The following is a 26,092-nucleotide window of genomic DNA, read 5'->3' on the forward strand; positions in this document are numbered from 1 at the left end:
TCTTTGAGTCGAATCGCCGTTAAAGTCAAGCCATTAACTAAATTCTTAATGTTTCTAGAGGCATAAAAAGCCATCTTAATATGCGAGCACATAATTAGGGGTAAGCCCTATTGTTTGAGAAAATAAGTCAACTAACACCAAACCATAAAAAGAAAGGGTTGCTGCACATGAAAATTTAACAACAACTAAAACATGTATATTCCATTACAAACAATTGTCAAATAACTGATATTTAAATTGAATTTTGGAAATTGACTGCATAAAGGAAATACACTCTCGGACAGTCCAATGCCATTGAAAACTCGCCATATTTAAAGAACTGTCACATATTTTAATTTTGATGCAATTGCCAGAATGTTCAAGTGCTGAAACTTCACATAACTAAGCAGAATGTAGTTTTCAGCAATCGTTTACTTTCATTTCTTTACAGTTGACATTCATTTGTAAAAGGGGAAACAAGCTTTAAGAATATTTTAAGTATCCAGTCGTACGGGACAGTGCGAGAAAGCTTATAATGCACAGGTAGATTTTTGGTAAAGATACGATATGTTAACAAATTATTTCTGTGTTTTGATGATATACTCTTAAAAGATAAGATTCTGTTGTTAACTTTTACAAGCTATCCACTAAATTTTTATAAACATGTCAATGCAACTAAAAAGCACATCAGTTTACCTAATATACTGCAAGACACAATTTCTAAATAACGCAGGTAATAAATCATTTCTAAAAGCCGGCGTTGAGATAACTGTTCATGCCATAAATATTTGCAAGTAAAAATAATTTGTAACATCTTCAATTTAAGAAAAGTGTATGACCAAAGTGGTGTGACGATATAAGATTTAATAACAGAAGTTAAATATCCAGTGCCTAACTATGTCTAGTACTGCAGCTTTTCAAGCAAAATGTATTTAAATTGAGATATAAAAACAAACTACTACTTTGCATATACAAATTGTCTTGCAGGGCTACAACAGCCATGCACTGGTGTCATTCAAGGTAAAAAAAAATACAAACATTTTAGTATATGAATATACACAAATAAATGCATCATAATGACTTTGCTAAACTTATTACTTACTTATTGTAAGTAGGCTTACAATTACAAGTTTGTAATGCAGTACTAAATTTAGGGAATATTTTGAAATTATCTAGAAGCATTATAAATTATAAATGGATGGACATTTGCTTAACTAATCGATATGCTTAATAAATGTTCTAATTAGAAAAATAAATTAAGGAAAAAACTGTAAATTAACAGTGTACAGTCAATTGACAAGTAGTGTCTTTATCAATTTTTCATAGCAAGGGGAAGAAATGTTGTAAGTTCAAACTTAAATAAGATGTTCTGAATACTTCCACTTATACAAAACTGTAAAACTGTAAAACCTAAATAAGATGTTCTGAATACTTCCACTTATTCAAAAACTGTAGAAGTGTAAAACTAAAAAAACTTGACAAACGCATACGAAAATAATTAATCAATTAACATACAATTATCGGTCTCAAGATTTTGTGAACGGTGGAGTAATAACAATAACTACCATCAAGGAAACTATACAAAGTTATGAACAATGGTCCACTTGATCATTTACCGCAGAAAACAATTGTTATACACATATAAACGACTGAAAATGATAGTATTTAGGTTATCAGTGGGGTTATAGACATCTTTAAACGTACTTTGCTTACAGTCATAGTCATTATAAACATAACGTTCATCAATGTTTAGTACTAAAAAACATGTATTAAAAAAGCGATAACTGTGGCCTTTATTTACTAATACCGGATCAACCCTTAATAATGCAAAAGGGAATCAGGCGGACACGTTATACGACAAATATCTTTACATTCTAATGTTCTGTGCTCTACTTATTTTTTAGCAACATACCTATTATATTGGATGGCAGCTCGAGTTTTCGCCTTCTCTACCGACCTGGACATTGTTTATAGCATATTAGTGCCGGTGCCGATGCATAGAAACCGCCGATATAGAAGATTTTGCAATGAGTCAACTGATAAGGATATGCACCGTTTTATATTCGCCTACTGAATAAAAACAAAATATTGGTTTGTTGGTTACTTAATGTGAAGAAGTCGTATAACACCTGCGACACGAAATGAGTAAATTGTAAAGTAGAAAATCAAACATTTCATAACAAAACAGAACTGTTGGAGCGTAATTCAGTAATCGAAATCATGTTTCACTTAAACGTTTCGAAACATTGCCAACTACGAAATAATGAGTTTCTGTGAGATAGTTCCACTGGAGTCAGCGTTTACCTGTTGTAAACTGAACACTATCGTCACAAAAAGGCATTAACTTGCAGGGAAAACAGGTATATAGTGTTTCTGAAATAAAAGGTAGAACAAAATAGTTCATATTAACTTGACTGACATGTAATAGTAAACAGTTAGTGCAATAATAAAATATCACTCAAGTAGCAAAATCTCTTAGCTCAGTCATGTGCTACTTTAAAATTGAACTTTGAAGGAATAAAAAAGTTTCATGGTACAAATATTTTTAGGTACAATTGTTAGCGTCGATAAATTGTCGATAAATTTGTCAGCATTATCTTTTTAATAATATGGTCATTTTTACGAAGTGAAATCATATGTAGCCACATCTTTGTTCAATGGATCAAAACTACCCCAATTCATTTAATATTTTCTGGATATCGTCCTGAGTCTGTTTGTCGCCTTCCATCAGAAACAAATATTTTTCGATAAGCTGTTCCTAGAAATCTTCTCCTCTTTGGACAATTATTCAGTTGTCCCATCCAATAATTTTGCATCATAAATTCAATGTATATGTTGTCTGTCAGACCAACTCTTGACTGTTATTGTATGAGTGATTCTTTAGATTTAATGTCAGTTGTGTTCATACTAAAGTATATCAAAACAGAGGTTTAGGCGTTTGTTTATGTTGTACCTTGATTTCATAAGCATGTATTTATAAGCATTACTGACGTTTAAATGTTGATCTGAAAATGATTACCGTAAGGATAATACTTTAATATTCAGTTTCGTCGTTTAGTCGTATTTGTCTTTTACTTTGCGAAATATTACCCGCTTAGCTCAGTAGATAGAGTGTTGGTCTACGAATCGCGGGGTCGTGAGTTAGATCCTCGGGCGGGGCGTGTATTCTCCGTGACTATTTGATAAAAGACATTGCGTCTGAAATCATTAGTCCCCCAACTCTGATTCATGTAGGGAAGTTGGCAGTTACTTGCGGAGAACAGGTTTGTACTGGTACAGAATCCAGGAATACTGTTTAGGTTAACTGCCCGCCTTTACATGACTGAAATACTATTGAAAAACGGCGTTAAACCCAAACCAAAAAAAGAAAAATATAAAAAAAACAAATGATAAATTATCATCAGAAAATTACTTATAAAATAAAGATGCTTTTTAGTCATTATCATCGTTTTATCAATTAGCTCTGTCATTCTTTAAAGTTACAGCTTAGTAGCTTTAACACTTTTTGAGGTATCCTCCGGACAAGAAGTGCGACAGTCGGACAGCAGGACAAGGTGGTCCCTTCGGGGAACATAAAAGGGGATATTAATTCAAACACTTTAAAGATATATTCACTTCGCCTAAAAGACGAAGTATTAAAAAAAATCACCGTAAATAACTGGATTTTCATAGCCTGTATTGCTGTAATGATTAAAAGTACAATTTTCTTGTTGCATTGTCCAGTGATGTAATAGTTCAAAGAGCCTTAGGTGGTCAGGTTTAGCATCACATATCATCGCGATTTCACATATCGATATTGTTTAAAAACGGCAAAATTAAGGAAGAATGACTTTTTTCACAAGAAAACTTCTGTTTGTTATAAATTTACCGTAGATTTTTTCTTCAGGACTAAGTAAAATAATCAACATTGATAATCATTTTAACTGATTAATAAATTCCTTTTTATGAGTGAACTTAAAAAGAAAGGAACAAACCTTCATACTTCAAATGTTATCATTTTATTTTCTTAAACTTAATAGTCATGAAGTAGCAATGGTCACCATTGTTCGTCAAAATGTTGCCCAGTTGCGGAGCTAGAGAGATACATAGAATGCTTTTTATTTAGTTGGTAAAGGTGCCTTTATGGAACACTTAGTTTCGCGCTTGGACCTGTATATGTCTTTTTTGACAATATTCTTTAATGAACATTTTTTTCAGTACCTTTTCAATATTTTAACATCTTTGACTGCGTACGCCAACGGCGTATTGCCATTCATAAACTGTAATAATTCTCAGTTGCGTGCCAGACGGTTGTGTATAAATTCACCCTGTTATGTCATTAATTTAGAACCGCAAATATGATGTCTCTATCAATGTTTATAGTATAAACAATTGCCTGTCTCCTTTCATTTTGTTTTGCGGAGCCTGTATTCATTATACTGAATGTTATAGTCTTTACCATAAACCATACCGCAAGGAGGTAACTGAAATATCTAACGAAGATTGATATTGAAATACATCGAGCTAAAATATTGATTTGAATTATGTTAAAAAATGTGTTTTTATCAACGTAGTCTGTTTAACATTAATTTTCTCTCTTCAGAAACCCCGAGACCAAAAGCAATAGAATACTATCACAAATATATCGCGTTAAATCTTTAAGTATACTGAAGAAGTGAAGATGAATTCAAAAAGGTTTACTTGTGATCAATGTATGTTTTTCTTTCTTCTTTATCGTAAACCATTTTGAAAAGAACTAATTTAACTTCCGTGTACAAGATCGGGTTGTCAGCAGCTGAATGAATTACAAAGTATGACCGAAGTGTTAAATTTAGTGCACTCTGAAGTCTAAATGTAAATTGTTTTCATATATATGCATTTGTTTCAAACGGTCCTGTGCAAAATTAAAAAAAGACTAAAATGCATTAACTTCAAATTTATCACTCGTTAAAGCTTGCCCCAATTTTCAGATCGACATAATTGAACTCATAATATACTTCAAATAATATCAAGATTTACACTGAGCTCTATAAGGTTGTTTTCTGTGCTTGTATGCGTATCAGTATTATCATAGTTTTATTACATATGTTTATTGCTGGGTAAAATATGCATAAGCTAAACTATTCATGCAAATATTATGATAAAACGCGCTGGCGTCGTATGTGACGCTGACTAACATATTTGATAAGCGTGTCATAACGTTTAACGAAAAAAGTCGCTATAATGATCAACAACATTTTTTTTTATCTTGAAACAATGTCTTTAAAATAGATTCGAACCATTTAGCCGTATCAGGTCCTACCACATGGTGCATACTTTTGATATTAAAATTACACCTGTTGGCATAGTGGATACCCAGTTATGCTACTTGGATGCAAGATCCATCGTAGCCTTCCGAACTGTTCTGAACATAATAATTATAAAATTAAAATGACTACCAGGTACTAGCCCGCCCGCTTAGCTCAGTAGGTAAGAATGTTGGTCTACAGATCGCGGGGTCGTGAGTTCGATCCTCGTGCTGGGCGTATGTTCTCCGTGACTATTTGATAAACGACATTGCCCCTGAAATCATAAGTCCTCCACCTCTGATTCATGTGGGGAAGTTGGCAGTTACTTGCAGATAACAGGTTTGTACTGGTACAGAATCCAGGAACACTGGTTAGGTTAACTGCCCGCCGTTACATGACTAAGATACTGTTGAAAAACAGCGTTAAACCCAAAACTAACAAACAAATAAAACCATAGGTACTGTGAGCAAATAGAGCAAAATAAAGTTTTTATATTTTCGAGGATAAACACATGCAGTTTGAGTCACAAGTGACGGATAGCAACCAAACCGTTCTCACTCTCTTCATTGTAAAATTGTGATCAGGTGCTTGAAATCTTTATTGCATATCATTCAATTTAAACCTTTTATGGCATTAGAATAACTCATAGAAAATAGTTACTTCTGTGTGAGCAAATAAGATGTATTAAAAACCCTTTTGATAAAGGAAACTTATAGCTGACCTAAATTAATTTGTTTGCTCATACAAAAAGTAAAACGATTTCTCGCACCGTCTGACATCGGTTCAAGCGTAGTCTTATTTCGCAGATATTGACGGGGCATTTTCCAAAACGACCAGACAACCTGTTTTTGACTATTATTTGAATAATCACAAAAAGAAAAATAATGTAAATGTAGCATATCTGAAAATGTTGTCAAAAACGAAAATAAATGCACTGTTTAGTGTCTAAATACCACCATAACAACAATAAAGATGAAATTTAAAAATTGTTTGCTCTTGAGAAGTTGCACTGTACTTAAAATCCGAAGACGGACAAGGCAACCAATAATACCATAATATTTAACAACAAACACATACAAATACGAAACCAGAGAGACTGTGTTTTGTATTGTTTCACCTTTTTTATCGTTAGTAGGTCTTTCATTTGTTTTAATGCAATAACTTCCTTAAAGGTGGTCGAGATAACATGTTGTATCAAGTCATCTGCAAAACGTTTTGGTATTAAAATGGTCTCTATCTATGAGGAAGCTATGTTTTAACTTAGCGGACATATTTTTAAATGCCTCTTTTCAATTTTCGTGGTTTTTGATCCCTAATATCTCAAATATGAGTTCCTCTGATTGCATTACTGTAACCATTTTACATAATGTGTACATGTTAAAATATAAGGATAAATGAAAAGAAGACATTGAAAATGATCACAAAATTAAGCCTTTATAACCCTAAGGAAAATGATTATTTTTTAGTCTAAATGATATCTATAATAAAAGAATATTTCTTTAGATTATATACATTCATCGTATTTGATACCCCTTTTGATATCATTATTGACCTAAAGCGATTTAAAGTTTAAATATGTATTATGTCGGAAATTGACTGATACAGTTTACTAAGGGCAGTATGTCGGTCTCAATTTTGAAAAAAAGCATATTACATAATAAATTGTGAAAACCACAAACGACATTACAAATCTTAGTAATATCGGGCCACTGTGGCTAAAGCTTTTGTTGCCCTAATTCTATCAAAATACATCAGTTCATTTAACTCTTGAACACCCGCTACCGAAATGTTTCAGTTGGTAGGACTGCAAAATTTGTTGTTGTAGTGGCTTCACAAATTAATCTGAACTAAAATGGATAAAATATTGATCTATGAAATGAATATAAACATGCTTGTGTACACAACATGCCATTAATTTACCAACACAACTTAATAGAGATATAGTTTGAACATTTCCAGGATTAGAGGGATCTGATTGTTTAGAAATTGGTGTAACATTTGCCTTTGTCCATTCATCTGAGAAGAAAGATTTCGCAAAAAGAATGTTGAAATATTGCGGCAGAGATCATGAACGTTCCGTGGAGGCCTCTTTTAACGGTATTTGAGTTTATCTGCCTAAAAGCTTTGAGCCCATTTGATTTATGGCGTCGATAACATCTACACTTCGATATCTGCAAAGTAGGCAAAAGGGTGTTTAAAAGCTGTTTAATATTCGGCAACATTTTATTATTTATTAGCTTCCTTATATTCCTCTCTATTTGAATGTCTACATAAATAAATGTTCAGAATTCCGTTTTTTTTCAGTATTTGTTGAAGTCGTCAGATCTTGCGTGTTTAATGTTGGGATAGTATAAGCGTTGTTCTTTTTTTTAGTTATATTTTTTTACAATATTTAAATTATAGAGTAGGCCTAAATCTGCAGAAGAATGCTGCAACGTGAACTATAACACGGATGATGATTTTTATGTATATTCTTTGCCTTGAAAAATGTTCATTTTCAGGGGATCAGATCTATGACTAGTAAATTTTGTAATTGATCATTTGTGAATAATTTATAAAAATTCTGTGTTTTAATTGTTTATATTCTATAATTCCATGTATTAAGAATTATACTGAATAACTCTTTAGTCACAGTAGTATTTTATTACATGGTTTTCTTTAAGAAATACAATATACATGATATAACAAACCGCTCAGCTTTCTACATTCATTTACCATTTAAAAAGCATGTAAGTTCATGATAAAATATAGACAGATTATCAAGGTAGTCGCGAAGCAGTTTTCTTCCTAGTATATTATCAATATATGTGTCTTTTTAATTATTATTATAAAAGAAAAAATATACAGGGAATCTGCACCTGTTGCAACAGCATGTAAAAATAATGTTCAACGAGTCAAACGGAAATAACAGTTATACCGTAAATCTATACTGATTGAAATTTATTCCTAATATCAATGCTTACATGGACAAAACATGAAACGTATGATTAAGATCATAAGAGTGTTGGCATTGACAGCTGACGTCTTTTTTTACAAACCCAGATATGGATTTAACTGGCCGAAATCTGTGGGTTTTGATGCCCTTCACCTTAATATATTTTGAACATTTCAACAGCGCAATAAATCCATAAAGAAATGTAAACAACATGTAAGATCAGTTAAATCTGTAGTCATTATGGGTGAGGAAAGGTTAGCAAGACAACCTTATGTTGTTTGACCTTTACTATGTTTTATTGTAACAGTTGGTAAAACTGTCATTGCTGTATGAAAAAGGAAGTATTTGTTTTCATCATTTTGTAGATACAGAGGAGAAAATATTTTATCACCGGTTTTCCTTTATGTCTCATCTACTAAACAAGCTTAAAAATAGAATTGGGTATGGTCAGTGTCATATGGTTAAAAACGATAGCAATATTGAAACAAAGTATTACGTAAATACGGGGACAGTGCAGTTACAAAAGAATGCTAATAACAAATGGAGGAATGTATATTGATAAGTTGAATTAAGGCTAAACTAGAAAATATTTGCCCGACATCAACTGCGACGACATTGATTTATGTTAGAGTTAAAACTGCAATATTATCATATTGATAGAAACATGTATGTTTTCAGTTTTCAATTTGCGGACCATCTGCGGGGAAAGTCAACTATTGCTCGAGGTCCGAAGACAAATCATACAGAGTTTCGACTATAAACAGGCATTCAATTCAATAAATGTTTTATTTCATGACATCAGAACTTAATATATTAAGTCTTAATTATATTTTACTTATTATCTCAACAAACATCTATTGGATATAGACATTTCATTTATGTGTATATGTACTAAATATTATTAACCGGCGATTTATATAAGGGGTGCTATTGTATAAGTCATCCGAATATTTTTTATCATTTTTCTCTCGAATTATTCTATGCCATCCTACTCATTAAGGAACTTTGCGTAATGTCGAACGTATAAAAAACGAATAAAAATCTTTTTTTTTTCTGATAAAAAAGGAAACATTGCACTGTAAAATATCTTTTTATTTTCAACTTGCTTTTAGTATTTACATTGAATATTGCCGTTCAACAAGACATTTGTGAAGGAATGAATATACCATTAGGAATAACAGTATGTACTTATAGATTTTTTTTAAACTCAACGAAACATTAAGATATACAACAATTTATAAGAAAATCAGTATTACATTCTGTCAAGATATATTCAAAATCTTTGTTTAGTTTATGAAGAAATTCCATGATATTAGGTTTTCATGTGACTGTACTGTATTGATTTATATAGAATATAACAGTTGTGGCAAGCGTATGAAGGCATGCAAATATCCAACCTCCGTACAAAATAAAATGCGACTGAAATGCATATTATTATTATATATTTTTGTACCTCAGAAACAAGGAAACATTTCCACTGCCTAATTGCGCCTAAAGTTTAAAATTTAAACCAGAGTATCAAAGCGTCAAATTTCTGTTTCATTTCATAAGGTAAGACTGAAAAAAAATTTTATCTGACAAAGTATATATTTTTAAATGTTTTACTAAGTGAATGTTATAACAATAACTGTACTGGATACATTAGGGGGGAGTGAATGAGCAGGTAGGTAACTGATGATATTGAATGCCTTAGTAAGTCCGTATATATGATTTTTTTTCAAAATTGATTTGCTGATAAAATAGGAATTCAATATAGTGTTTTTATCTTAAACAGTATAAACATCGACACGATCATTTTTATTAATTATTTATTGATTCCAAAAGATGAAGACAGACATCTCTATTTTAATGTTAGTGTATATACTTATATTTATTAGTCATAATGTAAAGTTTATAAAAATAGTTCAGTCGCATTACTTTAACATAGTTTCAATCAAAGTCAGCACTTTGAGAGTGTTGATGATAGAATGAAAATGTTACTTTTCGATTCAAGCATAATGTTTTATTACAGTATTTTCGTTTTGATTAAATTAGTTTTAGATTATATATTTTTTCTAATACTTCTCAAATATAATTTTTCTAACTCTTCTCAAATTATTTGAAATATTTCAACCGTACTGGTATCTTTGTAATCAATAATAATAATAGTAGTAGTAATAATAATAATAAAGATTATATCAAAACTAATAATGATAATCATGATAAAATTATGACTTGGTAATGACATATAAAAACAAACAAAAATAATTTGAGGCTGTACAATAGAAAAATAAAAATGAAAGATTGGTATAATTTTCTTTTAAATGCACATTGCTTTAAGAAAAGACCCTGGTAATATATTTGCAAATTTATCTTCATATACATTGTTTTAAAATCTTCGTCGGTATCTATATGATTATTTTAATTATACTGTTGGTAATGATAAATCGTAATATTTATTTCAATATGTACATGTTCATAGGAAGGAAATGGATGATATTGATATCAGTAATGATAAATTTAACAATTAGATAGAAATAAACTAAACATTTATCAAATATATTAAAGGCACTGACCTCCAGATTTGGCTATGAAATAATCGTCCTTTCAAATTAAAGTTTGATCATATTATGAACATTAGAAAAAATTTTTTGTTTCTCAAATATATTATAAAAATTTCAAATCAAGAAAAATGATGACAGCGTCGGGAATCGAACGCCGGACTGCCGCGGCAATAAAGACATTTTCCCTCCGTCGTTACCAATAGCGCTATAGCTAAATATATATAAAAAAAATAAGAATAAGGACTTCAAAATATTGAAAAAAAAGTTTTAAATGTTATGTGATTAAACATTATATTGCTTCTGTCATTCATTCTTACCCTGCAATATAATAATATAAAAGAGGCTTCGACGAAAACAATTTACAAATAAAATAAAATTACAACTTAAATTACCTTTACATCTGTTTTATATGAAAGACTTCAAAATGAGTGGCATATAACAACAACCGTTTATAAAAAAAAAAAAAAAAAAAAAAAATATCTAAAATTATGTATTCAATGATGTAGTTTTCATGAGAGCAATAACCTCTAAGTGACAATCCTTTTTTTTTCAGAAATTGCCGATATTTGAATATTCAATAGTGATGAAGATAATAGAAAAGAATAAAGATAATAACTATAAAGATTACAATAAAACTTATAATGATAATCATGATTACATTGAATTAATAACGATACAATGTTAACAATAATTAAAGCACGAAACAGCTCTTAAATTTATTTAAAGATGCAGTAAGTGTTCTATTTTATGGTTATTGTTATTAATAATAATATTATTATTATTATTTCAATAATGATAAATCGTCATATTTTTTCAATATAAACATGTTCACCTAGGAATAAGTCAGTCATGTAACCACAAAAATGAGACTCTATTTTATACAAAACAACAATAATACAAAGTATAATAGTATTCAGTGAACAAGTATATGTAAAATATGAATGCTTAATATGGATTACCTATAAACGTGAGGCAAACATGAAAAATACTGAATATATAACGAGCAACAAGTATGATATTTATAATATATAGATACCGTCTAACAACAAACAATCTATCATTACAATATGCTTTCAAAATAATAAGTAAGAAATGCTTACACTTAAACTAACTTTTCGCGCAGATAACCCTGATGTAATTTCAGTTTTAAATAAATGAATATTCAAAATACAATGTCTGGAACGAAATGACTGAATGTAATGTGAATAAGAAATTTCAGCCACGAAATACACGTAATACAAATCTTTATAGCAAACACTCCATTTATCGAATTATGAATATGAATTATCATTACCTTACATCAAATCATTCCAATACCTAAAAATACTTAACTGCAGTACACAAAATATTAAAGTATATAAAATGATAGTGATTTTCTCTAGAATATAACATAAAATCTTACCCGCAGAACCAAAGAAACAAGTCAGTCATGTAACTGCATAAATGTGACTTTTTCTTCGTTTCTGGGATTCGGGCAGATGTTGTTGTTTTTAAGAATGTATTCCTTGGTGGCGATAGAAATCTAGACAGACAATGGAAGTTGTCCCACAATTAGCACAATTTTGTGCAATAGCATCATTATTGCTCACAGTTTGATGAATTCTGCTATTTATAAGAGAAATTGTATAATATTCATAAATGTCAGCAAGAACAATCAACACTATTAACTATTTTCGATAGACTAAGTTAAGATATCGATTGTTATTAGAATATTAACATCACTATTGTTAACTAAGCAACATCTGCTATATTGATGTTATTTAATGTCCACTCATCAACAGCAAAAAAACTATTACTACAGTTTTTGGACTTATAAAATTTATTAGTTTATTTACCTGTTACAATATCCATTTAATAGATTAGAAAACAAATTTTTAAACTGCAATGTAATTTTAGATTATGTTGCTTTAGTCATTCATTCTTACCCTGTCATAAAAAATGACAGAATCAGTTTACAAATAAAATTACAATTTAAACCATCTATTATAATATTATATTATGCATAAATATGAAGGAGTGTAATGTAACAAACACCGCATGTGTAAAATATTGAAATTTCTTTTTTCAGTGGTGTAGCTTTCGTTTTACTAATCTCTAAGAAACAATCAGTTCTTAACTAACGGCGGTCTATATTCTTGCACGCCAGACAGAACTGTGTCGTGCTTATTAAAACGAGAGAATTTGTTATAATAGAAATGGCTACATGTAACTCCCTTCGACTTTAGATGATAAGTTGTAATACTTGTTCCACAAATAAAGTCTTTGCAACCCACACATTGTCAAAATGACTTGTTTATCTAACTTTAACCTATATTAATTTCAGCTTTCGTATATTTTCTTCAGACAGAATGTTTGTGAATTAGAGACAATAATGATCTTCAGAGGTAATTTGATATTTGTTACTGCAGTCTTATATACTTTACAACAAACTACATGAATGCACTTCTTTAAGATTATGATTCACGCGTGTTGCGGACTGAAGTAAATTCTATTCATCGGGAGATAAATTATTAAAAACGACTCTCAGACAGCCTTTATAAATGGTTTTATATAGCCCTGTATATAGCCCTCTACAGTACTAACGATTAATGTAATAGTTTGACCATTAATCAAACAATTGCTTACGGTTATATTATCATTATCACCGCATTACTCATAAATAGATTGAAATAATGCTAATTTCTGAATGTATTGCCAACATTTTATCTTCTGTTTTCTTTTTGCAGCCTTCATCGTTTTCCTCTTGGTTGCACCTAGAAATGTCGGTAAGTTAAGTCAATTCCCAAGTATGATGTTGGACTATTATATAAGTCGTTATTGTCCTATACTTGATATTTTGAAGAATGCAAATACCTTGTAAAATATGAAACCTAAGCCTAGATTTGTTTGATTATAGTGAATAAGTGTCCATCGAATATTAGATTAGTGCATGAAGTATTGTGTAGAGAGAAAAGCGTATTACTCTAACCTCTCTCCTCATGCAGTATCCCAACTGCATTTCTAGTATCTTTAATGCTATAATCATTTTAACGACAACTAAAATGTTTTTAAGAAGTATAAAGTACGTTACATTTCAGCCTCCTTGTCGTGTTACAACTGCACTGACATTGATAGCTTGGATAGCTGTCAAACAGTTATAGATTGCGAAAAAGAAGAGGTATGCAATAAGTATTTCTGTTTTATGGTTGTTAAGATTAGTTATTATATAATAACTAGAATAAGGCTTATCTAGGTTTCATTAGGTAAAAAATATTGTACTCATATACTTGTATATAATTTCGCAAAGTGTTTTATTTATATATATCATATAAACTAAATACAAATAAAGGAAACAAGATTTAGACTGAAGCAAACTAGTATTATTCAGCATATGGATCAGACAATAAATACTGTATATTATGATTACGAATTGGTGTATCTTAAGTTTCGTTCGGTAACACATTTTCTTTTTACAGTCCTGCTTCACGCGATCCCAAACAACTGGACGACATCTGACATATACTATGGGATGTACAGACAATGAGGTATCGGACTTGAAATTTTAATTGTAAAAGTAACACATTAGTACCAATATATTTAGGTACTGCAAGTTCTGTAAACAGACATACCATCAACTGCAGTAACAGCAATAGTATTCTATTTTTTCACTCAAATAATATATCATATATACAACTATGCTAATTTAAATATCATTATAGATATATAAAAAACAGATAAGATAGAAATTACAAATGACACACAATGATAAGTATCTTCAAGTTGTTGTCTTAAATACTACTTTTTAATTCTAGAAATGTGGTAGCATACCCGTGTATGATACTATGTCTATGGAAATGAGCAACGAAAAATGCTATGAATGCTGTGGAAGTGAGAAGTGTAACAACCGGTTGTGTAAACACAAAACACGTACGCTGAACTTTCAATAAAACAATAACAAAAGCTAAATTAGTATCTTCATACTCGTAAAAATTGGTATCGTGTCTGGCTGACATCATCCATAACTCATTTTAGGCAAACCTCCCTAATAAGTGCACTGTATAATTTTCTTTTTCTTTTTTTTTTTTTTGTAATATTGAAAGTCTACAAATTGTAGCATATGCAGCTAAATCATCTAATTAACGCACTGAATTGGTACAGTCACTTGTATTGTACATGCACCACATTCGATCAGGCGTTGACTATGAATATTTAATTTTTTAATTTTTGTTTCTAAAAAAAATGGTAAGGATTATTCAACCCGTAACTGACATATGCTTGACCTATATGTAGCACCACCCTGCGAAGACACTGATGAGAACTGTTCCTACTGGAACCAGAAGTTTGATATATGTAAGGACATTCATGATGCGAAGATGATCTGCCGAAAATTTTGTAAACTATGCTCATTAGGTATAGCGTATTTTTAAGCTTCTACAGTTGTGATGTTTTTATCTTTCAAAAAGAAGCCTGAAACTATGTATTATTATGTAACATATAAATTGTTTGACAAAGGTTGTAATTGTGCGTTTGAATAGAAGACTACAGAAAGAATTGGCAAATATTTTGTGCCCGTCATCAAAGATTTAAGTGATAATCTTCGAAACCGGGTTAGAATCAAAATAATGCATAAAATTATTTTTGACGTTCAAATGAGTATGTATAAAACTTTCTGGTTACGTCTTGTGATATAACTCCTTCGTGTTTGAACTTCGAACAAGGATTTTATTCAAAGAAAAAGAAAGAAAGATATTATTTCTTTAATATACAATATAGATGTAATTTCAATAACATAAAACTACATTATTTTCATTATTCGCGTTTAAAACTGTTGTCTTGCGCTTCTTAGCATCATTTTGCATGTTTGAAAAGTTAACATTTATTGAATATGACTTAAAATAAAGACAAGTATTTTCATTTCATTTTTAACTACATACACATTTAATTCCAACTGTAAGATATTACTTAAATACGGCTATGATCTGTGTTATTTGAATATCATGTGAATTCTTTTTTCATTAAAATCGTACAAAGTTGATGGAAACTGGGCTTCCTGGTCTTCCTGGTCATCGTGTGATGTGACGTGTGGTCATGGGATACATACACGAATAAGAACATGTACCAACCCAGCGCCAGCGTACCGGGGACTGGATTGTAATGGAAACAATACTGATACTAAACCTTGTGTTAGGCCTTTGTGCCCAGGTGTGTATCTGCATGTTCTGGAACAGTCATTTATACAATTAGTTTTCCGTGCACAATTATTTGTAATATCTGTAGGTTTGTGAAAAATCTTTCTATATAACTTCTGTTCAAAAATTGCAAGATTTCGAACATTTTCTTTACAATTATGTTAATGTTTTAGATGTAATTATATTGAGCTATAAAAATATATTTAACAAGAGATGTCCGTAAGACCGCGCGCTCGACTTTTCTCAGTGCTTGACTCTGAATTAGAGCTTTGCCAGTAAAAAATTTATAACACTTTTAACTAAACATTTCTAGCTTAAATTAGGGAATAACTCCATTAGGATTCAAACCAGAGTTATGGTGATTATTTCTCCTGGTGTAGACTTTGATAGTAAACAACTTTTTTAAGTTTCTAGTCAATAGCTTTGATAGTAACAAAGATATTTAACTTTACCAACAACTTTAACTAAAACATTCTAGGTCAAAAAGGGGTATAACTCCATCAAAATTCAAATCAAAGTTATTTTGAAAAAAAACTTTCTGTATAACTCATGTTCAAAAATTGCAATATTTCGAAAATTTTCTTTACAATTATGTTATTGGTGGAAAAGTCGAGCTAAAAATGACTTTATATTTTAACGACGAGCAAATGAAATAAAATGATATACACTCAACAAAATTCCTAATCGGTCAGTTTTTATTGTATCACTATTTTGTTAATAATGCAAGTATTTACACGAAATTTCACATACCGACATTTAAATAGGTACTGCAGCTAATTATTGATTTATTTTTGACCGGACCACCGCCAAAGCAACCGCTTTAGGCGTTTTAGCCAATTTAGCATATTTTGCACGTGCATGGCATGTGCACCACTATGCACGTGTTAATGAACACTTTTGGCATTACTGACGAAGGTCCTACTAGAAAAACACATATCATCGTTAAATTGACACAATAGCAACGCGCCCGGGCTGTCGGAATTATACAACAAAATTCAAAATCGGTCATTTCAATGAATTGTACTTTGGTTAAATTTCAAAAAAAAGAGCGCAGATGGTAGATAACCAACGAGTGAAGGTTCTTGTAAACGGAAATACGCTTACAAATGGAAATAACCATCAAAGTAACAGTTACAAACAAATAACATCAAAATTCTATTGAAATTGTAAAAAACAATAACAAACCTGCCGTAAATGTGTCCCAGCTAGCAACATTCCGACAGCTTGATCCCAATGCTCTTGTGTCATTTCACCATAATATGTGTTTTTCTAGTTGGACTTTCATCAGTAATGCCAAACTTGTAAATAAGCACGTGCATGTTGGTGCACATGCACTGCACGTGCATATTAGGCAAAACGTTTAATGCGGTTACTATGACCAAGAATCACCAAAAATAAATTAATAATTAGCTGGAGTACCTATTCAAATGTCGGCATTTGAAATTTCGTGTAAATACCTACAATATTGACAAAATAGTAATACAAATATAAACTGACCGATTAGGAATTTTGTTGAGTGTACTGATTCAGAAGTAAAACAAAATATTTTGTGTCTTTTAAAATTTTCATAGATTAACGTATCGGGGACAGAGGTACTGACATAAAACCTTGTGTCAGACCTAAATGCCCAATATCTTATCTGGATACGCTGAAACATTCTTACAATAGGTGTTGTCTAGGCACATTTATTTGTACGTTTGTTCGTTTTCATATAATCTTACTTGCGTCTTTGCAACAGCTGTGTGTTAGAAATCCCTTTAAAGTAATATTGAATGATTTCTAAATACGGTATCAAATTCTATTTGAGAAACAATTTTCACAAAGAGAAATTTAAATCAATGGTATATTGATGTAAAATAAGTAGATGTTCGTTTCATTGAAAGGTATCATAAATTCTATGATTCCGACAGCTATTTAAATCATTGTAACACTCATTGTTATAGGAAATAAATTCGATTGAAATATCAATATTGCCGCTACATTACAGTACATGGCTGTTGGTCCGAGTGGTCAAATTGGGGAACGTGTCCAGTTACGTGTGGTACAGGGATACAGAAAAGGCACCGCACATGTACGAATCCATCCCCATTAAGGTATGGCGATCACTGTTTCGGGGACGCAACAGACGTACAATTATGTATGCAAGGATCATGTAAAGGTAACATTGTGCTTATATTTAAAATGGTCATGTCTTTGTTCTGCAGACGGTAACCTATTTAAGCGGAAGAAAGTAGTGATTAAGAAATAAAATGGGCTACGCATAAACACGTTTCATAGATAAAATAAAATAATGATTTTAACCTTTAAACTGTACCATAACGTAAAGTTATCATGCCATTACTATAGCAACTGCCTGATAAAGCCTGTCTGAGAAAAGCAGGCTTTCTCAGGTCAGTGACTTGAGAACACACATATGATTAAATCCAAGGACATAAGATTGTGTCCATTTTGCATTTAAAAATTATTACGCCCTCATACGACACTGAAAAAAGGTCTTTAAAATCCGAAAATATAAAAAAGCGGAAAAAACAACAAATGCTAACCTTGTGTTTTGTAACCACATCTCTGTTTTGCTGAACACGAAAGAATAATTTCAGTTTGTTCCCAAGTGAAATTTTATCCGAAATTCAGTTGCTAGACGGACACCCATTCTCACCAAGCAGACGTTCGAAGTGAATCAAATACACACGCCATAACGCCGCTTGACAGAAAAAATAGGCAGTACCGTTTCATCTACCGTTGATTTTATTCCATGAAAGTTTATTCCAGATGCAATATTCCATGATGTAAATGCAGAGAGCTAAAATCCTGAACAAACGCTTTGCATGAGTCATTTTCCGTTTCTACGAGCGTTTCCGTTATAAAAACATGTTTTTGGTAATTGCATATATGGTAGGCATACGCTATACATTTTTGGCATGGTCTCACGTACCTATTAAGAGCGCGTTTATAAAAATATTGGCGTAAACGTCTTTTAGCAGTTATTCTAAAAAACAAGATGGCGTCATTTTGAAGAAAAAAAATAAAAAAAAGAAGTCCGGCAAAACAGCAAAATGTGGTCCGCCCCTACTTTTGCACTTTATTTCGCATAATGGTAGGATAAAAGTTGTTAATAAATTATGTCATGATAAATATAATAACAGGTTACTGTCTTTTGAGGAAGGGATTTCTCAGACTCGGCTAGATATGGTCATATTTAGCCTCGTCTGAGAAACCCTTCCTCAAAAGACAGTAACCTGTTATTCTCTATGTATCAGTATCAAGTCGCCAACGAACGTTTTCCACATTTAATAAGAGTTAACAATTCAATGGGTTTTATGCTTTAGTCTTTTATTTTCTTTTCTTCTTCCACGGAGTGGAACTCTTTTCGATTTCCAAGGGACAAAAGTGACTAAAAACTAATAACTGACAACTACAGACATATTTATAAAGATGCTTAATATATCTTTTGTTCTGACTAAAATGTTTTATATGAGTTCGTAGCACAAACATTTTCATTTATAACAGCTACTGCAATGTCATATTACATGCACAGGAATGCCCATCCCTGCACAGTGTTTGCGCAGAATGACGTGTTTTATTTGCTTTGGAAATTTATCTCCGGACAAATGTTAATTTCAGAAAATCCTAAAGTTAACGCAAATACATATGTACATACAGCTATATGCTCACTATAGAAATACTGTATATTACTTAGTTTCTAACTTTAAATTCTTCGACCATGAAAGCAGGAGAATACAGTACGTACATTGTACATGATATAAAATTTCATATATAATAGAGCCAATTATTTTGTTTACCACGTAATTACATTGTATGGAAGCCATGTTAATTAAGCCTTCGTCAGTCGTTTGTCTGTCCATTTACCCATATCATAGAAAATCGTTTTTCTGTATTTAGCTTATCCGTGCTTTTTGATAAACATCCGGGCAAAACTCCAGTGAAGCCTCACAGGAGTGATTTGTATGAAGTCTAGTTAAGCTTTTCGTCAGCACGTCCGCTCGGATTACCTTCAGATTAGTTATCCTTTAATCATCTTTTCCTTAAAATTGTCTGGAGAACTTCTCTCATACTGCTAATGGGACTTAATTGAAACTTCAAACGAATGTAAAGTATCAAACCTTTTTGTATACGAGTTTGCAGTTGAATGATCTAAAAGGGGTTATGACACTACGATAACTATGCAAACGCCATCGTACATATCTATCTTTTCAAATATTTTTAAGGAACAAAATACCAGATTTTTATTCATTAAAACGCCGAAGAGTACGTGGTATGAAACTTTATTGTGTATATAGTCAGCATGCCCATCTCCGGTAACTTGCTATTGAATTATTGTCCCTCAAAAGTCAATATTGAATGTTTGCCTGACATTCAACATTTTCTTCTTTTTCTTCTTTTAAACAGTGGGATTTGATTGAATCCTCGTAGGAAAGATAAGCATCAAGCCTCCATGCACATATATTATGGAGTTTACAGTTGGACAATTTTTAATTGAATAATGATAGTTTTTATTTTTATACAGAAAGTCATGCGTAAACGTTTCATCCGTATCTCCGAAAACTTCTTTCCATATTTCATGATAACTTTGCGGGAATAACAGATATGAGCATTGTTTTGCTTATCATTTATACGTCCCGTTCGGGTTATCTTATGCGCAGGTATGAGTATGAAAATTTAGTCTTGAATAATATGTTCATATACTATTTCTCTTATTCTGTTTTTGTGGAATATAAATGAAACTTTATAGGAATAATAATTAGCAATCCTTGTTACGGATTTAATAGTTATTTTCTTACTCAGCATCCTTCATACCTTTCTATTTTCTTTGAAATAAATTTGTATGTACTTACCAATTTTTACGTCCTGTTTCCTTCAAGTACTGCCAAAGCAACACTAAATGCATGTGGATACTGGAGTGTTTTTGTTGTTTCAAAAGCAACCATCTGGTTTTAAATTAGATGAATTAGTACTGAACTTACATACTTAACTCGAACGAACGGTAAGATTGGCAGTAAACATTGAATAATTTCGTAATTAATCGAGGCACGTCTTCTACTGTGTCAAGCTATTCTAGTCATATAATAGATATTTCAGTCCTGTATATTTGCAGCGACTGACGGGAAATGGACCAATTGGGGCGGCTGGGATAGTTGCAGTGCATCTTGCAACGGGGGCATCCGTAAACGCTCAAGGTCGTGTACAAATCCTAGTCCCGATGAACATGGGAAATACTGTGACGGCGATCCATTCCATGTGGAAATGTGTAATAAGCAATCATGTGAGTATCTTAAGACAATAGACCCGTAATTACATTTGACAACTTCCGTTTGTTCACGTATACTCTGTATGAGATTTCGGCATGCTCTGTTTGTGAAAGAAAAATCTGTTTTGGCCGAGAGTTGCCGAAATCGCATAATTTTACGAAGAATACACAATCACACCGAAAGTTCTGATGGCCATCACGGATCCATCACCTTAACCTGGAACTTCGGAAATCTCAGCAGTCAGGGCGAATGATATCTTTATTTTGTGTGATAATCAAGAATGACCGAAAACATCTTTTTATAAGTTTCATTCGCATATACAGTACTTAAGAATGTAGTCTGAGGTAGTATATATAAAGAAATATAACACTGAGTAATTGACAATTTAGACATGTGTCTATATATGTTTTGTTTAAGGTAAGACTTCAAATTCAAGCGTCGCATTCAACGCCTACTACGTTACAGACACGGCGCCAGCAGCTGGGAAGACTATGGTCTTTTCGAAAGTACTCGTCAACCAAGGAGGATATTACAACTGCTCTTCTGGAATATTTGTAGCTCCAAGAAATGGGACGTACATATTCAATGCCAAGATGTGTGTTCAAAATAGGCATTCTGCTTACTTCAATATAATGGTTGATGGTGTATCTTATGCATCTGCGTACGCATATGACCAGGACAGTGGAGACTGTCCTTTTACACAAGCTGTCGCAGAGCTGGAAACAAATCAACAGGTTTTTGTTAAATGGGGCAGTTGGTCAAGAATCCTATATCAGACTTCTCCCTACTACGAGAACATGTTTTCGGGGTATTTGGTTCATGAGTAAGCAATTTGTGTTTACAATGAAACTCGTCGTTTCAAAAATTAATGTTGAACATTTCAATTCAGGCAAATTAACTTTTCATGTATGCAAAAGAACTGAGTAGTTTAACTATAAAACAGAATTCTACAAGTGACGTCTCGCGGCAAGACAGTCTCTTTGTACTTGAATGTTGTTAATATATTGCCTTATCCCTTATGTTTTAGAATAAGCCGTCGTCTAAGTGGTGTAATTATGGGTGATGCACGATTCATTACCTATAACACAAAGTCTGCTGCTGTTTTGCCTGGTTTCACTGTATTCTTCCAAATGACTTTTCTGTTTATCCTTTAAAACGACCATTCAGAAAAGAAACTAAATTTGCAACAAGAGTGAGATGAATCAAGATTTGATATATTATGTAAATATTTTTTCGCTATTATATCTCTACAACTGTCTGAAATAGGAAATTATACGCGCCTTATTCGAACGGAAGTTTTCGATTGTGGCTCTAGTTACTAGGCCATTTCTTATCACATTTTTGTACTATATGTTTAAAGTTTAGTTTCAAAATTTCTTCATTAATCAACAGCTGAAAATCAGGCATGAATTTTAAAACAAGTTAAGCATTACATTTTTTACGGAAATAACAAAATGTTTCTGATCAATCTGGAAGGAAATGTGTTAAGAACGATTTACATTTTCAGACATGTTCAGGCCCTGTGCATACGAACACAGAAATGTTGTCTTTGTAATAAGTATGTAATATTTTTGTCCAAAAGCATAGTTACGCAGAGTTACATCATGGCTGTTCAAAGGATATTTTCTATTGCATTTAATTTCGTCTAAACTGAAATATTAGTCCGCCACGTGACATATATTTAGTTTAGATTCGAACAAATCTTCTTTATATACTGATACAATCTGTCAACACAATTAGAAAGAAATGAAGCATCAATACAATAACATTACATTAAGAGTTTATATTTTAGTGTGTCTGTAGATTTCTTTAATGTTAGAGTTGAATTTCAAGGTACATGTTGCCTCACCTGTTTTCAAACTAGATAAACATTTTCTGACTATAGAGGTCAAGTTGAGAGTGTCTGTTCTGTGCTTATGCACATGCATAGTCTTGATACTGTTGAGTCGAGCGTCATAGAGCTTCGGAATTATGTTGTTGTTTTTTTTCTTCGTAGTGCAGAAAATGTCCTTTCACTGGTAGCATTTGTTGCCGGAAATACGGAAATATAAAAGTTTTACGAGCGATTACTATTCAAAATCGTAACAATTACTGTTATTTAAAACTAAGCATTTTGTTGTAAATTTCATTCTTGATTCTGATTTACATTTTATGATTTATCGTTTTACATGTCACTGTAAACACTTTAAAATTAATGTATACTTTCTATTATAACTCGTAATGCAGGTTAAGGATAAATGAATACACGCTTATATTTGAATATCAGAGGCTGTTTTGTTTTTAGTGCTTTTTAAACCGTTCGTTTAATAGAGCATGCAATCCTTTGGATGTACTAAAAAGCTAGTTTAAATGAATGAACAGAATTTGGTTTATTTTAACTATAACAAGTTAATGATGCATTATATACTATACCTTATTTCAAGTAATTTGTATCACAATAATATATTAAAAACAGAACTAGCTTCCGTAATATAGTATTAGGCAAATGTTTTGTTTTTGTTATACATATATATACATTTTTAACACATATACACATACATAAAACTAAGATATGATACAAACATCATCAATCATTTCCTTCAATTCAGCTGGATAAAGGTACGCTATTTGTTTCAGTAGTGTTTATATTTTTTCTTGATTTTGTTACAAATAGTCTTCTTCTATAAAGAAAATATCGAGTAATATTTGTAATTTATTAAACTTTGCCGTTTATCTTTTTTTCCTGTCACCATACAAGCTGCCGTTTTTGGATTTATTGCCATTCTATTTAGTTTGCACCATTTATTCACATTTTGTTTATCAGCTTCATATTGAAGATTATGCTCAATCATGTTGTCATGTCCATCTATACATATATCAGACGTTTATAATAAAATGAATATCATTTTAATTAAATTTAGTTCAATTATAAGCTGTATGCAGTCGTTTCAGAGTTTGTATAACGAAAAAAATACATTTTCATAATATCATTCTGTTAGCAGTATATTATTATGTTTCTTGTCCATCGGTTTGGCTGAATGGTTGGAAAAAAGAGTTTAAAAATCCATTTTATCTACTTATTGAAGTGTCATCTAGAATACTTACATATTGATAATGAAAACGTATCTATTATTTCCAGTTTGACCTTTAAAATGAAGAAAAAGGGCAAAACATTATTTTATGTTATAATATGATTATTATACATGTATTACCATAACCTTTTTATCGGTTTATTAACTCCTAATTAAGATATTCTGCAATTAGGTTCATTTTTTATCTACAAAGTAGAAATTGACTGAACCCTGTTTGACTTTTTTTGTTTTGGAAAGAGAAATTCAGAACATTCGGCAAATAAAACGAAAACAGGGTCGTGTGCTTAAGTTTTCTTTTTAGACTAATTTGAAACACGTGGATTTGACTCTTGGTTTCATATCGGGCGTCTAAATCTAAATCGCAATGTTCGTAATCTTTTTCTACTGTGTTGATTTTATAGGAACTTCTCACTGTCAAAGATACAGGTCAGTTCGCACTGTATTGAGGTATTTGCCATTTTTTAAAGATATCTGCATTAAAGATATTTATTGGAATTACTTAACACATTAGATATTGTCATATTATATTTCATCTTTTGAAAAATATTAACCCCGCCGTATTAATGAAACTACTCACGGATTGCACTAATTCACAAAACGATTTTCATTTCCATATTCAGAGTTAAGGCATTATTCTACGTTTTCCTAGTGAATATGTCGCTACGCCATTCAAACGTTACAGAATTAACTTAAATAGTACTGTACTGCATACTATGGACACAATGTTTTTGCTTTAATGTATCTGGTTTGTAAATGTTAACATAAAAATAGTTCTTATTGTTCTGAGAAATAAACAGATACGTTGTGTAATGTGTCTTTAACATTTTACTTTTACTTGTTTGAAACGCTCTGTTATATTTTTCTGTACAAACGCATATTGATTTATGGGCAAGTTTGTCAAATTGCAATGTCTCAGACGCTTTGAGTCCGCTAAATGATTAAAGCATGTAAAGTACGATTTAATCTACAAATGCTACAATCGTGAAAAATAATAGAGTGTTTGCCAGTGGTTAAGAAATGGCCTGTATTCTTTTCAATACTTTAGGTCAGATCCAAAGTGACCTTGATTCTGAAAACGGATTCAGTTCAATGAAAATCGAACAGATTGGTTTACAGCTTTCAAATTTTTTCATTGATCGCTAGAAAGACGATGCCTTCCGCTCATCAATTTAAGCATGTTTGGATTATCACCCTAAACACGTTTTACTAATGTGTCAAGATCAAGGTCACAGAGACCTTTAGCTTCTATTGTATTTAAACTGAATTGCAACCTGAAGCATTTTTGTGCATATTGCAGAGTCAAGTAATTTGTTGGGTTATAACGCCCAATGAGTGAATTTAATCAAACTCGGATTCCATCACTGATATGTCATTTGTGATGGATACAAGTGTTTTATAGTGTCTAATGATTAATCGTTTTACAATGTTTTAGAATACGCAGTTATATTTTTGTTTTATACTAGAAATGGACAATTAGATAATTAAATCAGCAGCTCGCTTATCAATAACAGACAATTATCACGAAAAGAAGTGTTGCTTATAAATGATACTACATGTGCCAGTATGATTATCTCTCTAACAGAGATTAAAGAAAATCATTTTCATCCAAAAGAAATGTCCAGAAAAAAAAGAATTAATATGTCTTTACAGTGCGTTTTAAGCTTTAGAAAACAAGGTGTCAACCAAACCAACTACAATTAATATTTAGCTTACATAGAGTACATTTTTTGATAAATTGCTTTAAATCTTCTTAGAATTCTAACTTAATTTTGTTAATTTATTTTCAGAATGTTTGTTTATCTAGAAACACATTTGCTTACATTTAACATATTTTATGGAAATAAATATTTTAAAAAGTACAA

At 31.5% G+C, this 26,092-nt stretch overlaps 1 protein-coding gene across 1 annotated transcript; it reads left to right on the forward strand.

Annotated features, from left to right (window-relative positions):
- Positions 1-9,792: 9,792 nt before the first annotated feature.
- Positions 9,793-26,092, forward strand: LOC123537772 (hemicentin-1-like). Its single transcript, XM_045321558.2, has 11 exons — positions 9,793-9,844; positions 13,048-13,108; positions 13,451-13,489; positions 13,802-13,881; positions 14,180-14,248; positions 14,516-14,630; positions 14,994-15,113; positions 15,735-15,905; positions 17,880-18,050; positions 21,006-21,173; positions 21,577-26,092. Exons 2-11 carry the CDS (start codon positions 13,096-13,098, stop codon positions 21,984-21,986), a joined length of 1,356 nt encoding a protein of 451 aa, XP_045177493.2. The 5' UTR covers positions 9,793-9,844; positions 13,048-13,095; the 3' UTR covers positions 21,987-26,092.

The sequence above is a fragment of the Mercenaria mercenaria genome, chromosome 18, assembly GCF_021730395.1.
Source record: "Mercenaria mercenaria strain notata chromosome 18, MADL_Memer_1, whole genome shotgun sequence".
Classification (NCBI taxonomy): Eukaryota; Metazoa; Mollusca; class Bivalvia; order Venerida; family Veneridae; genus Mercenaria; species Mercenaria mercenaria.

Bases quoted from the DNA above. Each gene is read 5' to 3' on its own strand.
- LOC123537772 (XM_045321558.2), top strand. The intron at 13,882-14,179 runs GTATGCAATAAG...TTCTTTTTACAG, and splicing joins TAGATTGCGAAAAAGAAGAG to TCCTGCTTCACGCGATCCCA. The intron at 18,051-21,005 runs GTAACATTGTGC...GTATATTTGCAG, and splicing joins TATGCAAGGATCATGTAAAG to CGACTGACGGGAAATGGACC.